General features: G+C 43.0%; 2 protein-coding genes across 2 annotated transcripts; one reads left to right on the top strand and one right to left on the bottom strand.

Moving 5' to 3' along the window:
* The first annotated feature begins 3917 nt into the window (after positions 1 to 3917).
* On the top strand, positions 3918 to 5441 carry LOC101314484 (LOB domain-containing protein 41-like). The gene is made up of 2 exons (XM_004304081.1): positions 3918 to 4211; positions 4297 to 5441. Exons 1-2 carry the CDS (start codon positions 4022 to 4024, stop codon positions 5010 to 5012), a joined length of 906 nt encoding a protein of 301 aa, XP_004304129.1. The 5' UTR covers positions 3918 to 4021; the 3' UTR covers positions 5013 to 5441.
* Positions 5442 to 6706: 1265 nt separating this feature from the next.
* On the bottom strand, positions 6707 to 9568 carry LOC101314197. Its single transcript, XM_004304080.1, has 6 exons — positions 9262 to 9568; positions 9024 to 9156; positions 8591 to 8694; positions 8319 to 8490; positions 8062 to 8193; positions 6707 to 7965 (listed from the first exon to the last, which is right to left on the bottom strand). The coding sequence occupies exons 1-6, from the start codon at positions 9300 to 9302 to the stop codon at positions 6898 to 6900; spliced, it is 1650 nt and encodes a 549-aa protein (XP_004304128.1). The 5' UTR covers positions 9303 to 9568; the 3' UTR covers positions 6707 to 6897.
* Positions 9569 to 17539: the final 7971 nt, after the last annotated feature.

The following is a 17539-nucleotide window of genomic DNA, read 5'->3' as shown; positions in this document are numbered from 1 at the left end:
AAAGAAGACACGATTAAATGCAATTTTTAATCCAATCTTGGACAGAAACAAAATCTTATAAAAATGAAAGCAAATTGTGTTAGCCTACATGTCGTCGAGCATATATGGCAACTCCTCTCTCAACTAACACTATTGTTTTGTGATTAACGTACAATGGATTCCTGGAGTGAAGTGAATAGATAATTAAGGTGGGTCAAAATGACAAAATGGTCAATTTTTAATCATAAACCGTACGCTAAAACTGGTTAGTGCCTTTGTGGAAATTAACTTCCATTTTAGAAGGCTGCATTTGCGTTTGTAGTACCAACTTTGTTTTCTTAATCAAACCCTATCTATGTTTAAGGCCCCATTGGCCATTGCCTTTACACAGAAGGCAGCAGCTAGCCGAACACAGATTGTTTGGAAGGTGGTAATGGTTTTCGGGTGTGACTCCTAAAAACCGGGAGCCCGCTAGGGTTTACAAACACGACGGTATCGTTTGCAAAGTGATATATGTGACAATTGATGACCTGAAAACCCCATGTGGAAGTTTGGAGGCTTCTGCATGAAACCGATCGACCACAATTCTGATTCAGCTAATTACAGCAACCTAGCTCATCCCACATGCCATGGCTAGGTTCCCAGTTTCCAGTTTCCGATTTGCCAGAAGAATCATCACTAAGCATTTTCTCGCGTTCAATTCGAACCGGAAACAATCAAACTGGAATTTTCTTTAGGTCAAAGAATCAAACTACAGTTTAATTTATTGACGTTTTCGAATACATTACATTGTTGTGGTGGGAAGGTTAGCTAGTTTGATTGTATTTTCTTGACGTTTTCCAGGGAAAGATATATATGTAGCCGCCCACTTGTATCTATAATCACGACTTTGGTAAGTTAAAGAATTATAACATATATACATGTTATAATTCGATCGGAACCGAGTACAGTGAACTTTTTTTGGCAAATGGTTTCAAAGTAATTTTGTGCAATAAAAAACACTCGTATTTGGTAAAACATTGTTATTAGAAATTTTTGTTCTATGTCGACATGAGCTAAGAGAAAACTAGAAATTAACTATAACATGTACAAGGTGGCATATATAGAAATTAGAGAACTCTAATCGATCACATTTACTGATTTACCGCGTAAATGCATTGTGTACGTATTGTTCATGCATGTACACGTACGTGAGGTGAAGTCAAAAAAACATTACAGAATACTATGCTTTTAAAAACATTTCTTTTAAAAACATTTAAATAGGCAAAATAAAGCTTAAATTAGTACTAAAGTGTCATTTACTCTTTCTAAAATATGTGTTCATCATGGTGATATTAATGAAAAAAAACAGCCCTTTTTAGTTTTTACTCACATCATGCATCTAGCACATGCAAAATTAACCAGCGTACTTTTCCTAGCTTCATGCACGTCAAAAGTTTGTGTTTCTATTTCAACATGTTTGAGATCGAGTATTCATCTTTGAGACGTACTAACTTACATTTATTTTGAAATTATAATGTTGCTGGATCATCTCCTAACTCCTAGACTCCCTTGCATTTGTGTGAGCTCATTGTTATACAACATTTAAGGGAATTCATGACCTTAAGATTATGATTGAATGTCGTAAATCTCCTCATGAGGCAATTTGTCAAGTGGATGTCAATCATTTCTCGCTATACTTACATATAGTAAAGATTTTGCTATATGAGTATTTGGCCCTTAAATGTGACATTGGAAAAGTTTTTGTTGCTATTGAATGTGGAGTACTTAGCTACTTGTTACGAAACAGACATTGAAAATTAATTCATTAGATTCTACATCACATGCATCAAGTTTGGGTCTCTATGTGCAATGAATCGATCACTCGTAAATTGCAACTTTCTGTCGACCACGAGCATGTAAATTTCATTTTTCGGTAATGATTTACAAGTTTTTTCTTTGCCTTAGGCTGCAAGAGATGAGAATCTGTCAGCATATGACTAATATTGGCACTGGCGGAGCTAAACACATACCATGGTACCCCTCAAAAGCCCCTTAAAAGTTTGGTTTTATATGTATCTTGTGTTTGGGATCTAGCTAACTTGAAAGGTTTATTATAACCACTCCTACATTGGCCTTTCTCTTGTGTATTCTCTGGCTCCGCTAGTGAAGATTGGTGAATTCTTATGAGCATTATATGACCATATATATTTTTCGTGTTCTACCGATAAAAGACTTTAATAGTGTTGAAGTAATTTGAAATTTACATCATAATCCAATTGCGCGATAGGTGGAGGGATCCAAGCTTTTGTATATCCACAAACAATCTTTATTTATGTTTATTTTTTTTATTACACAGTTGGGATGTATATATTATTAACATGCATCCACATGTGTATCGAGTTTTTAAGCTATACATGTGTACAACGTTTTGGGTGACATGAAACTCGTGTGGCCATTAGACATGCGTAAATGTGTAATTTGTTATGATATCATGATGAAGTAATATAAGATTTACATTTAAAACAAATTATCAATGGATGAAGTGAACCAAACCCTTTTGTTTTTATTTTTGTTTTTGTCTTTTGCATGTTTACTGTTGTGTGAGTTCGTCCACTTCAATGTGTGATGTATATTACTTGCCTCTTGATTATTCTGGGTGCCTAGATTGAAATCGCAACGAAACTGTTTAAGATTAAGATGTATGATATATATTTTTTAAAGTAGTATTAAGATATGTATAATCTATTAGTCCTCACACAACCGATAAGATGTTTTTTGAAACAAAACTACTCTTGATGCTAAACGCTAGTAAAGATGCTACAATTATCTCTCCAAACCTTGAAACTCAGCTGACCAAACTTCAGCTTATTTTCCGCACAATTGGCCAAAGATAATCACCGTTGCAGCTGTGGTTCTTGTTACTCTCTGAGTAACTTTACCTGTTCAAGGTAAAAAAAAAATTGGAGTGACGTGTGAGTGTGTAGGGGGACCCTATTGGGGAAGTGACACCTAAACTAACCCAAGTAGGCCTCCTGGCTTATTGGATAAGCATGAGAGGGTACAACTGACAAATCACATGCCACTCCCTCTTTGTACGTGCTTGTGTTCTTCTTGCGTGTGTGCCCCGGAGAGAGTCTCTGAGACACACCTCCAAAACCGCTGGCCCAGTTGGCGCCCACAGTCCCACTCCCCAAAACCAGAAACCGTTCGCCGGTTTTGTCACCTTCAGCGGTTTTGCACAAAACCGACTATCCCATTTATACGTCTTCCCGAAAACCAGGAGCCCTTTCTAGCCCTTCCCTTCTCGTCTCTATTTTAATATTCCTTTTATATAAAACCACGAGCTCCCACAGCGCGGGGCCCGCGGTCATATGTGGCGATTCGACCGCACCCTGACACCTCAACGTGCTCGCCACGCGCCGCACTCTTCCGTTCCCGCATTTTGTCCCCACTTGCATGCATATCTCTCCCGTTTCCCCCCACCTGTCCCTCTTTCTGCCTCCATTCGGGTACATTACCAATCCTACCCTCACCGTCCCGTCCTATTCGAGTGGCAGATACGTAATTTTATTCGACAGTGATTTGGATTTACGAGAAACCCCGTTTCGTAGAGATACCTATCGCATCAAGAGTGTACGGCCCAATCCCAATGGAATGACAGAGTGAATCCCCATAATTGGGGAGTGGGCGTCACGCGCTGGGAGCGAGATTTGCGAAGGGGGAATTATCACCTGGATTAAATGAAATAAAAATAACATTTAGTTGAGAAATGTGAAAAGTGGGTTGAAGGCCAACCCTGCTTGAACGTGGAAACCAGGCTTGTTTGGGAGTTTTGGATAAAATTATATAAAACCACTGCGTCTCAGTGGGCAGTACCTGAGGAAACCCAGCGGCCCCCATTTTCTCTCTAACCTTCCCCACTTAAATACCCACAAACCTTCTTCTTCCTCCTCCAAAACCAAAACCAAAACCAAAGCCAAAACCATTTCTCTCTCTCAAACTCTCTCAAAAAGTTTTGTTCTCTCTGAAAATCTCTCAACTGCAACGAAAGAAAGCGAAAATGCGGATGAGCTGTAATGGATGCCGTATACTACGCAAGGGGTGCAGCGAGAATTGTAGCATCAGACCATGTTTGCAGTGGATTAAGAGCCCCGAATCTCAAGCAAACGCTACCGTTTTTCTCGCCAAGTTTTACGGCCGCGCTGGGCTCATGAACCTCATCAACGCCGGACCCGAAAACCTCCGACCTGGTTAGTACACTTGTTAAATTTTGGTTCAAACATAGTGATTAAATTGTGATGTGACAAATGGCTGACTGGAGTTTATGTTTTACAGCGATTTTCCGATCACTGCTCTACGAGGCATGCGGGAGGATTGTGAACCCGATTTACGGGTCGGTTGGGTTGTTGTGGTCCGGGTCATGGCAACTATGCCAAGCCGCCGTGGAGAACGTGCTGAAAGGCCAGCCGATTACTCCGATCACCTCGGAGGCCGCGGCCAACGGGCATGGCCCACCTCTCAAGGCGTACGACATTCGCCACGTGTCCAAGGACGAGAACTCCGCCGCGTCCACCGACCCCCAGAAGGCAAAGACGCGCTACCGGTTCAAGAGGTCCGCCGTGAAACCCAAGCCCAACAAGACCGGGTCGGGATCCGGAGTCGAGGACGCGGCGGCGGCTCGCTTTGAAGCCAAGCCGTACTGGGTCGGCGACGAGTTCAACCGGTCGACGAGTCACGACTCGTCGCTGAGTCATCAGTCCGAGGCTGCCAACGTAGACGGCGACAGCAAGGAAACCGAGAGCATGGTTTCGTCGGAGACGGCGGAGGCTTCGCTCTTGTTCCGAGCCGAGCCGGAGTCGTCGCCTCGCAAGCGAACCGCCCCGGTTCAGGAAAGCGAGTTGGCTCTGGAGCTGACTCTTGGACTCGAATCGTCGTCATCACGTGCACCGCACGTGGTTCCGGTCAAGAAGAGAAGGGTAGAAGCGTCAGGATTCTGCGGTGGCTCGTCGTCGGGCGACGGCGCGTGTAAAATGGAGCTGGGCCTTGCTTGAGCAAAGTAACTTCAAAAAGAAAAAAAGGTTCAAGTTTTGACGGCTGATATCGGCTCTTTTGTTCAGATTGAAGAGATCCTGACCCTTGCTTTTGCGCAGTAGTTTTACTTTTGTAGTAGTCCCTAGTTTGGAGTCGTTTTTACTTTTTTAACCCTTTGTGAAGCCAGCGATGTAAAAATGTGGGTTTGAACGTACAGCAGGAAATGGTAAATGAACAGAGGGGGACGAAAATCTTTGGGTTGATCTTGCTTTGAATGCTCGCAGTAAAAGTGAAAGAAAAGTTGATGTTTATTCACAGTGCAAGTACAAGTACAAGTATTAGTACAGTAGAGTACAAAGGTGGTGTGGGCTTTGATCGAAGCCTTGCTTTACTTTTTGTCAGAAATAAGAGCGTAACGCTGTTTTCCTATGGACACATATTCCGCATGCAAAGGCTTCTGTCTTGTTTTGGGTGCCAAGCTCATGGTTTGGAGTCATAGGACTATATAGGAGGATAAGCATTGGCAAGTACCAACACAACTTTTTTTTTTTTATTTGTTCCCTTGAATTTTAGTTTTTTAGTGATGAACTACGAGTGTTCTTCAGTGTTCCGGTGCCTAAGGAGAGTTCTGGAGTATAACGGTGCTGATGGAGTGTTGAAATTACGGTACTTCGATGCTGAAATTGCGAAATCTTTGGTTTTGAATTACCCCGAGTAGAGAGTTAATTCATAGGAAATTGTTGCAAATAATGGCTAATCTAATGATTTTGTTCACTAAAAAGAAACAAGAAATCTAATGATCTTTGAGACGATTAGTGATTAATCTACTTTGGGTCCTTGGAAAGTTGGAAGTTCTTATTTCTCAGATTACAAGTGTTTGTCCCAAAAAACCAAAGATTGGTAGGGACACACTCGAAAACAGACGCACTTTGATGGCCTCCCTCATGAATTTGATGTCACGTGAATTTGATGGCCTCCCTCATGAAAATGATGTGAAAATCGGATAGAAGTGAACAATGTGACTTGTAAGGAATCACTATGCTTTAGGTTTTGTTTTTAGAGATGCATATAGTCGATCTGTCTTAGCATCTAAAAAACCATATTGGCCTTAATAATGTTCTCACAACTGAAACTTATGTTTTACGTGTAGGTCTTTTAGCAGCATGGATTCATGGTTTTCATAAAATTTTGGTTAAAGAAGATTCTTAAATCTTAATCAATTTCATCAATGGTACATGTTTTACTCATTGGGGGATTCAAAATCTTGTCAAAGACATTATCTTCCTTGCCTCTCAAATTGGTCAAGTTTTTTTTCACACATGTTCACCGAGAAGCGAATTTTGTAACGGATGCTATTGCAAAACTGGGACATAAAATTAGAACACAAGCTTGGAGCAGATCCCTTCCTCTTGCAGCTAGACTTTTTATTTTGACTATTTAAGTGGTGGTTGTAATAGAGTTTTGTAATTTGATGTTGTTTTTCTTTTTATATTATCTAAAAAAACAATACGACTTGTAAGATTGTTCTTACGTGTTAAGAAATTGTAAAGGCCCAATTGGTCTGAACCCGAACTTGACTTTCGGCCCGGTATTTTGAAAGGCCTAGTCCATATTGAGGCATGCCCTCCCGACTCCTGTATAGTCTACAGTAAGATCATAGTAGAAGGCATAGAAGTATTTAAGTATTATGGTATGGATTAGGACTTGGGTGTAGGATAAGTAAAGTGAAATGTAACATTTTCTGCAATATAAAGTTTCAGTTCTGATCTAAAATCCCCAAACTAGCAAAGTTACTAATATATAAAAACATACAATAAGGTTGAATTATAGAACAATGGAGACTGCCTTCCAATATGAATGTGAATGCTAGGGATTCTTCATAAAATGCAGACTGCCTTGTGCAGTTTAAAGCTGATTGTTGCGATGAGGCTTAGGTTGCAGACGTTCTTTCTTGAGAGCCATGAATTTAGCTGCAATATCATCGTAATCTGGCAGGTTCGGATGAACATGAGTAGGATACTGAAAACAGTCTGAAATGGATCGTTGGAACTCTTCTTTCCGCTTGTCCATGACTCTTTCCGGTGGCATTGTCACGTTTCTGAAGTAAGGAGGTACCATTTCTTTTCTCATCCAAGAACTAGTCATGGGTGGAGAAGATGATGATGAAGACGAACTAGAAGAGGAAAGCTTGCGTCGAAAATCGGATTCCTCTATGGTTCCTTTGAACACTTTGCGTTGCGTTTTTGGCTGGTGATCAGGGTAAGTGAAAGCATTGTACACCGAACTTTTCTGTTCATGACCCGGATTAGCAAATCCCACCCTAGTTGAAATCCCTCTATTTGTCTTCAGTGTCGGAACTTCAAATTCGACATGCTCTTTCCCATTGCAAACATAACATGGTTTTACCAGGCTGCACTTGCATGACAAAATGTTAGGTCCCAATTTCTTCTGATGCTTCCTTGCATAGTAACTTGGAAATTCATTATCCTTCAAAAACTGATTTTCCTGGGACACTGATCTCTTCCTTGGTCTTTTCTCATTTCCCTTAAAACTTCTCCTAGAGACTCCTGATCCTGAATTCACACTCCATGTCGCCACATAACTATGATCAAAACTGTTTTCAAGATTCTCTTTTTTGGCGACGCTAGCTTTGAACTTGAAAGCTCTTTGGTCTTGGAAGTCATCTCCATCTCTTGTTGTGCAAGACCGAACCTCTTCAATGTCATCATTGTACACCACTATTTCTCCACCTCTTGGAGAATCCACTTCAGCATAGAGGTCCTGTATTTCATCATGCAGTGGAGAGTCTAATATAGTCGGGGCTAGCCTAGGTACTGAAGTAGTACAAGATATATTGGAATCATGAACATCTTCTGTCTGAAGCTCTTCCACCTTGCAAATTTGCATTTCAGATCTTTCGTAATAAGTCCGAACATTTGAATCCAGTGCTAGATGTCCACTAGTTTCCTTCACCTGTGGCGCATGGACCAAAGGACTTAACATTGCAATATCATACTTTTGTCTAACTAATAACTATAATGAACAAATCATGTGTATGTAGTTAATTACCTTCTGTTGCCAATCAGAATAGTATTCAATTGCTAAAACCTCTGGTTTGATGCAGTAATTCCTTGCTATTTCATTCACGAATCTATGTTTCATATCATCTGATACTGGCTTTAGCGTCAGTTTCTCTATTACCTGAAGTTTCAGATTTGTTAGTTCATATATTCATGTGATCATTTCTTTTCTTTCTTGGCAAGGATCATGTGATCACTTCTAAACCCCTTTAAATACATGTCATATTGAAAGAAATTAACAGCAACCTGACAGTTCACAAGGTTCCCAGGGAATAGTTCAAGAGCAGTCATTGCAAATTTCAGGCCATAACGTTCTCCGAAGAGCTTTCGGATTGTTCTAAGCTCAGGAAGGTCTCCACATCTAGCAGAAGCATATATAAGACTTGAAACTGCTTCATTTATGTCATTTGGACAGTCCCTAATGAAATTACCAAATAACAACAGAAGACAATTATTTCAGATCAACAATAAAGCAAAACAAATTGATTAAGAGAAAATCAGCAATGTTCAAGGCATACTTGCGTCTTCGGATATATGAAAGGTGAAGGAGGATGAATTCACAGAAATTGTCCAACAGTTCATACAGTGCCACAATACATTCGTCTTTGATTATCTGCTCAACCTGAAAATCAGAAAGAAAAGAAAAAGGAAATGAGGCCTGATATTCCTTTTCTGCAGAATGTTCGATACTAAAATGACCACGCCATGTAATTGATCACATCCAGAAGTAATTATAGTCCATATGATACAAAATCAAGATTTTCATCACCAAGATTTATACTTGGTTAAAGATGACATTAACTCTATTTTTTGGAATCAATATGAGCATCATTTGTACCCCAGCTAACTAACTAGTTCAACAAACTGATGTCACATATGAAAAAAACTAAAACACATTAGTGATGAAAATTAGAAAACAGAGGAGATGTTAGTTTGTCCTAGATAACATACCCTATTGAAGGCTTTGTCTTCGTAGCCATTCTTGATCAGCTCCGCTGCGTCTTCTCGCAATTGCCTCACAATAGTTGCCCTCTTGTTCTTCAGCAACTTGAGCCGGCACTGCACCTGCTTGATCAGCTGCTTGCTGCATCAACAAGCAAAAACCTATTGGTCTATAACTGCCACCACAATAAATTCACTGCAAACAAAAAGCAGCCTCAAATTTATGATCATTGTCATATGTGATTACCACTTCGAAGCTTTTCTCCACCCGAACAAGATGTCAAACATGTCTATGCCCGAAAACCAAATTTTGAGATTTTTCCAAGGAAAAACATGAAAATGGTTTGAGGAGGACCTACTCCATTTGCTGCAGGAGCTAGAGGAAAGAGAGAAGGAGAGGTTTTAGCAACGAACAAGCAGCATGATACAGTTGGGTGAATCAGTTGCAAATATAGGAGGAGTGGGTTAGAAAAAAGGGAGTGGGAGAGAGTATGAGGCACGAGACAGTTGTTGGTCTCCTTGAAAAACTGCTCCCACTATGTCAAAGGACACTTGTGAGGCTACTAATGCAAAACCCTCATTATGAACAAAGGACATGGGGCTCAGATTTATGCAAAAGTCGATTTCTTAGAGAATTTTGGGGTTAGAGAATTTTGGGTAATTGGGTTAGAACGGAAAAGGGTCATTTTGATTAACAATAATTGAGGACTCAAAGAGACAAATTGAGAAAAAGACTTGGGGGAAACTTATTGATCATTGATTTATGATTGATTGGGTTAATACCTAAAGTCAAGCGTTATGGGACTAGTTAACTACAAGATAAGGTGAAAAGACAAAGTGGTTATGAAAATTTAATAGAAGAAAGTAAATATCATTATCAAGTTTGTGACTTTGTGCTTGGTATTTTGGATCACTACAATGTTTGATGCTCTTCTAATCTGCCTAAGATGGGTGTCATTATATTCGTATGGAAGCTTGGGACACACGCACTGACACTGTAGAAGAAACCCAACCTGCATCATTCTCCTCTGTCGGAGAAAAGTGACCTGAAACACAAATGGCTGCGTGGGTTGGTTGTAGAAGGACTAGGTAACCTCTCCCCCTTTCTCTCTAGTGAAATTGTTTTATGTGTATTGGGACCAACTGATTGTGCAGGCATGCTCTGAGGTTGCATTCATATATAGCATGCTAGGGCTCTAATGATGATGATCCTGGGAGAAGACAAAAGGGACTTGCTCACTCTCACAACATGCTCGAATTATCACTGAGAATCGTCCATTTGATAAAGGGAACGTTAATGTAAAACATCCGGATTCCATTTGTTTAGCCAAAGAAATTATTACTAGCTAGATGATCTACATTTTAGTGATGGGATGGTTTAGTTCATTACTTCATTATGACACATTCAAGTTTTGTCGTAAAATGTGAAATTTAACTTGTAATTTACGGATATACTCTAAGCATGTAGTTTTGTACTAAATCTATTGAGTACCAAATTTTAATAATTCACTATCGGTCTTATATCTTATATGTTGGTTCAATTCGTCCATATGCAAACAAAAAATTTATTCAACATACAGCTGTAGATAATTTTGCAAGTATATAGTGATAATGAAGTGACACATCAACATGATTCCAAATCGATAATAAGCGCGCGTCTTCTTATACCGCATGTTCATGTAGTTGTAATTACAATCGAAAATAATCGTCTCAATCTTTAATTGAAAAATTCCTCCATGGTGCAGTTTAACAAACAATTCAATGATGACATACTCTTGAGATGTAGTCAGAAAGAGCCATAAGCACTCCCTTAAACAGAGAGCAGCACAGTTAGCAAATACAACCCTACCATAACCATCTTTTAGGATTACACCCACAAGAAATCAAATTTTTCGAAAAGAAACCAACTAAATTAATGAAGCGCTTGTTTTCTTTTCGATTTCTCACAAAAAGAAAAAAGCAATTTCATTATCATTTCAGTTTCATGAAAGAGGGTGAAAGCCCAAATAAAATAAAATATAGATACATAAGACAATCGTAAACCCAAACAAAAGGAAGACCACATTAAACCCAAAATTCAAATTTGGAGCCCAGTAACCCATCTATGTGAAACTGAAACAAGCTACCCTGCAACACCATTGATGACAAGCATGCCTCAACAATTAAAGGATAGAAAAAACGAGTAGGATTATGAATTTATGATATGCACTGATCAATAAGGGAGCTTGAACCAACAAGGGACAAAAACTTTCCTTCATCAGCTAGCGTTCAATTTGAATAATGAGTACACAAAGTTGAAGCAGACTGACAAATCTATAAATCTGCAGTGTTGCAGTTCGTGGAGAAAATCTTTCACGACGGATGACATAAATATAACCGCTGCAGTATTAGTTTGTGTATACATTCTAGAAAAAATCGATTTTACCATTAATAAGCTTATAAGTACTTTTGTCAATAACAACAGCTATGTCAGTTTTTTTGTCTGAAATGTCGAGATTCTTGCCTTGAGCCAAATTCTTGACGTTCATGGTGGTGTTGACATTAACCACGAACTGCATACCATTGAGTATATCAGTACCTGAAATCTTAAACTTATTAATTGGTACCTTCGCTACAACAAGCAGAGGGACATTGTCGTTGTTCTTCAATTTATCTGCAAGTGATTTATCGGAGCCTTCTGCAAAACTATCTTTTTCACCTCCCCATTGAGATCCATTTTTATCGTTGTTGTGTTCTTTTTGGATAAAGTGAAAATTGGGAGGGTCCCCGAACTAATCTTGAGATTTTAGTAAAAAATTTCGAACGAGTTGTCCTTTGGGTCCTTTGCTTCTCCAAAAACGAATTCGAGGTACTTGGTGGGATTCTCAGCTTTTACAGTGGCCTGAAGCTGTGACTTGAGGCTCCCATCGTCGCTAAAACCGAAGGACTTGGATTCAAAGCCATCAATGTAGAATTTGGGTACATTGGATGTGATTATGAAAAAGAGAGCAACACCTGCACCGACGATCAGCGCTACAATTATGAACAAGCAGCAGCAACAACAACAATACACCTTTGAGCAACTGCAGCCACCTCTACGACTGCCAGCGCCAGGATGGCCGTAATAGGGCCCATAAGGCGGATAGGCGCCTGGAGGTGGTGGGTTGTAAGGCCCTGGGTGCATGATGATTGATCGATGTGAGTATGTACGTGTATGGGGTTTGACGTATAATTATGTACGTACGAGAAGAAGAAAAGAAGAAAGAGATTTTGGCTCCTTCCTTCTTCCTCATGGGTCGGGGTGATGATCAGCTTGATTCTAGATCATGGGGGGTATTGTGATGCATTTATTGAAGACTTAATTTGTTTCTTCTCAAAAATTAGAAAAGGATTTAATTTGTTACATGTGTGAGGTTCTCAGAAAAGAAATGGTTTTCTTTCTCAACCGATGCCGAAAATTGTAGGTTTCTTTTAGATGAAAGGCATCTCAAATTCTCAATCCCTCAATATGATGAGAAAGCCTAGCTCTCACTTTCCTCTCAGCATGAAGAAGGTCATGGTCCAAATCGATGTATGTAACTACCACATAAGAGAGGTTTTCGATCGTCTTTGGTTATGTTTCATTTTAATTTCATTAGTCCAAGTGTTTTATCTTTAGATGAGATTTTGGTGATGTTAACCCAGAAGAACATAATCAACATATCAACCATAGGTATTTGGTCAAGATTGGTGACTCCATCTTATAGCTGGAAGATGACTGGTGCTCGTGTTTGAGCCCAGTGGGTATTTTGGTCCAAAACTCGGGGTATGTTTTGGATAACATTTGGGTCAGTACTTGTGGCCATTTTTTAATGCGAAGCCCACGAAGGGTGTCGAGGTCTGGCAATACGCGAGTTGGAGTTTTGCAAGGATTCCGATACCCCGCGGGATTCAATGTCCTCGCGGGATCCTTTGTTTCAGTTCGTGTAGGATTCTGCAGTGCATGGCGAGGTAGAGTTGGAAATGGACTGTAGTACTCCGCAGGATAGGATCGCTTAGTGTTCGAGTTCGCGTACGACGCTACAGTGAGATGATGCGGGGCGGTGAGCGAGACCTAGGCGAGGTTTGTTCTGGACACGTGTTGCATGGATCGCACGGCTCGCGAGCTGGTTGTATCCTTATGGAATTCTAATTGGTGAGTCCGAGTGAGTTGTGATTAGGTCTCTGCGAATTGCTTGCGGATCGCTATATAAGGGAGCTCTACACAACAAGCAAAGACACACACAATCAAATCATACAAAACAATTACAAATCCTCGAGCATCCTCGAAACCCCAAGTTCTAAGTGCATTTCGCCTTAGTTCTCAGACCCCTCCCTGATTCGCCTTTCTCCCTATTTGTTGCTCTGCTCGCTCTAACAGTGAGTATCGATTCACAGGTGACAAGAGGTTTTACTCGTAATCCCTCGTCTGCGAGGTGGCACCGGTAACCCTTTCTTCGCTTGTTTAGAAGTCTAGCCGCAGCGCATTTCTTTCCTCGTCCGCGAGGTGGCACGCCCCACAATCTCCTTTTTTACTTTTGAGTCACCGGAGTTCCGACTCTGCCCATGCTGAGACGCGTGGCCAAAACATTGGCACGCCCAGTGGGACCGGGAGTATAACATTCTCGTCATCATTGGGAAATCAGGCGGATCCCCATACGGGAGACCCTCGATTTCTTGTTTGAAACATAAATCTCCGCAATACAAGCCCTTGCCGATCTCTCACCCAAGAAGAGGTTCTCGCTCGGTTTGGCAACCCCGACCATAGCGAAACCACAATGACAGGTTCACGATCAACCCAGGACGCAGGACCTACTCTGCCCGCGGATGAAGTCCGCCAGATGTTTGGGGAACTGAAGAATAATCTCGACTCGCTCAGCTCGAAAGTCGACACCACCCAGCAAAGCGTCAAAGACCTCTCTGAACAGGTCACTAAGGATAGAACTATCTGGCTCGCTAACCAAGAAAACCTTTCTAGGCTCAGCAAGGAGTTTAACTATGTTGCTGGTCAAGTCAGGGAAAATAAAGACTTGGTGGAAGGCTCCCTTCAAAGGATCCAGAAAGAATTGGATCAGAGCAGGGCGGCTTTACAAAAACCCTGGATGAGCAAACCCGTCGCTTGGACGAACACGACACCAAGCTACAACAACAGCAGAATGCTTCTTTCTTTGGAAGTAAGAATAGCATGGAAAAGCTTGAGGACTACAAAGAGCGACATGATAATCTGAGCATAAGGGTCCTGCAAGTGGAAGACTGGATACGGGCTCAGGCACCAAAAAATCATACGTTGAACTTAGCCAGTTCAAGTGCAACTGAGGGCTCAAGGTACATTCCACCTAATGAACGCCCTAGAGGAAATCCAAAGGTCGGGGCCCAGAAGACTCCCCAATTCACATTGGGGGCCAGTTCGTCAAAGACGCCACCCCTTCTACCCTCGCCGGGCGGCCCTGGAGTCACACTCAGGGGCGCTGGTGTCTTCCCATCTCAAGGGATCGGGACACCAGATGACCCAGTTATAGCTTATTCTAGTTCGACCCCTAAGAACATCGTGCAGGCCCCTAGCCTCTCTGCATGGCACGGCCACGATCAGGGGGCAGAGTCCACACCAGTAACGGCAGCCGATTGGCGCCAGCTCATCTCGAGCATAGTCAAGGAGCAAACCGGAAAAGGTGATGCTAACTTGCATTATCGTGATCCCTATCCTGATAGCGTCACACAATATCCCTTCCCTCATGGATTTAAGAATATTGTCTTCACCACTTTCTCCGGAGAGACAAGGGAAGATGCAGCAACACATATGGCTCGTTTCAAAGTCCAATGCGGCCAATACGGGAATGATGATATGCTCAAACTCAAGCTTTTTGGGACGTCTCTATCTGGAGTTGCTTTTACCTGGTACTCCAGATTGAAGCCTGGGTCAATAGCCGACTGGCCCACTATGGAGAGACTTTTCCGAGAGACATACGGCACAATTGAACCTGAAGTCGGCCTCGATTCCCTCACACAGATGAGCCAGCAAAGCATGGAGTCTGGAGTTTCTTTCCTCCAGCGTTTCAAGATCCAGCAAGCCAAGTGTGATTACCTGCTACCTGAGCAGGAAGCGGTTAAGTTGGCTATCAGAGGCCTGGAGCACCGCCAGCGGTTGAAGCATCACGGAGAGCGCTTTACTTCCATGGGTGACCTGATTAACAAAGTCGGTAGCTACGAGCTAATCTTGAACGAGTTAGATGACAAAACAAATGCCTCCAAAGGAACCTACATACCAGGGAAGAATCGGACAGTGGGGGCATTAAGCCTGCAGGCCCCTACTTATGATTCATATTATCAAAGGTCTGAGGAAGCTCGCCCGGATCAGGAACATGAAGATATTGGCGCAGTAGAATTGACTGGCAAGCCGTTGGCTCACAAATTGAAAAACCTGAAAATAACGCGCGAGCCGATCACCATCCAGTCCTTTGCATGGACGAAGCCAGAGTACGAGTCATACACCTATGATGCTAAGAACGCCCATCTGGTCTTTAATGACCTAATCGAGGCAAGATACGTGCGCTTGGATCACAAGATGCCGCCCAAGGAGGAGTTGAAAGATAAGAAGTACTGCGCCTTCCACAATATTTACAATCATGACACCAAAGATTGTGTCAAGCTTCGAGACCAGCTGCAGACATGGCTGAACTCAGGCGAACTAAAGATGAAAACACCGGGTAGTACGGCCTCGTTGGTTAATATAGACCCTTTCCCGCCTGTAGTTGGCATGGTCGAGGTAAACTGGGCCGATCAGACCGAGGACGAAGATCGACGCCGGGCACCTAAAAGGGGCCGCGAGGAAGGTGACGATGGTGCCCGCCGGCCACGTCGCCAATACACCTACAACGAAGATCTTGCACATGAGGTTTTAGACGATCTCATTGATGACGGGCTCGTCACAGTGGCCAATTCCTTGCCATACATAGAATATAAGGAGGGGCGCATTCACTGCAAGTTTCATAATAGCTGAGGGCACAGAACCTGCGAATGCCAGCAACTCAGAGACCAGGTTCAAGACTGGCTCGACCTCAGGTATATTCGCTTTAAGAATAAGGGCGACTTCATGATCGTAACGGCTGACTTCGCTTGGCCTCGAGTCGGCCAACGAAGAATCACATTAGACTTGTCGCCAAATGCAGGTTTACATGAACCGCCGGGCCGAAATCGCAAACGGTCGGCGAATAACTATATTGTCCCGAATAACCAGCAGGGGAAAGCAGACGACCCAGCTCGACAGTTGGTCGGTAAGCTCGAAACAGACCGCCCCTCTCGCAAAGATAAGGGCAAAGCAGTCATGAGGGACGATGGACCGTTCCCCGTTGAAGATCCCCAGCCTATGAGTCCCAGGACTCGAGAAGAGCTGGAAAGGAGGATAGAGCGTCTCGAGACGTTCATCTATACACATTGGGCAGAGGCGGTACCTTCATCCCCTGCCACAAGTGAGATGGACATGTCAGACTCCAGCGGTGAGCGTCACAACAACGAGGCCTCGATCCCTCGTAAAGGCGTCCTAACCGACCCCTATATTCCCCCGACGTCCAAATCAGCAATCAAGGATGGGGTCTGGTACACACAGCAAGGGGGCAAGGCAGTTACCATCAGCAAGTCTAAGAAGCGAATCCAAAAGCGATACGGTAGTATCCTACGTGCCTTACGGGCTGTCGAAGAGGGCGCTGTGCTTCCCTCACAGCTCGCACAGACGCCTGAGCGGATGTGGAGGGAAGCAGAGGGTTTGCGCGCATTCCTTCAAATGCCGCCTATCACACCCCCAAGGATTTGCGAGCAGTTCAGCGACGAGCCTGCACCCAAAGCAAATGTCTTTTGCCGACTCGCGGTTCCACCAAAGCAGGATCCACAGCCTTCCAGGCGCAGGCCATCACCAGAACCTGAAAGAAGAAGGGATCCACAACTTGCTAGGCCCAAACCGTCACCAGAGCCTGAAAAGAGAGGGGATCAACAAGCTCCCAGGCACAGGCCGTCATCGGAGCCCGAGCGGAGAAGGGCTCCGCCTACCGGTCCTAGGCGTAAGCTGTTCACGACCCTGGACCTAGAGTCCAAACGCGAACCGTCTCAGCCCTTATGGCAACGGGAACGTCAAAATCCGGAGGCCAATATCAGAAGGGAGCCACCACCACCACACCAGCCTCGGGCACGGTCTACCTCGGAGCCCGAGACTCGGATGGTTCCCCGAATATCCGCCCTACAACGGTTGAAAAAGGAAGACAACGATAAGGCTCCTTTGGCAACAGACAAACAACCAGCCAAGGACCATCAGCCTTCAACTAAGTCAGTATGGCGCTCGCGGCAACCCGAGGCTCAACAGCCACCAATAGCCGCACAGGCGCCCTCTAGTCCTAACCTCGCCCAACAAATGGCCCAGCGTTTCCGCGAGAATTCAGAAGGCGACGTGGCACATTCAGAACCTCGACTTAACCTAGAGGAAGACCGGGACGAAGAGCAGGCAGAATCATTCACCTGTAATATGGTAGAGGTCTCAGGAT

The sequence above is a fragment of the Fragaria vesca genome, linkage group LG6 (genome assembly GCF_000184155.1).
Source record: "Fragaria vesca subsp. vesca linkage group LG6, FraVesHawaii_1.0, whole genome shotgun sequence".
Classification (NCBI taxonomy): Eukaryota; Viridiplantae; Streptophyta; class Magnoliopsida; order Rosales; family Rosaceae; genus Fragaria; species Fragaria vesca.
The sequence above is the reverse complement of the archived record's forward strand: the minus strand, read 5'-3'. Positions and strand labels throughout refer to the sequence as shown.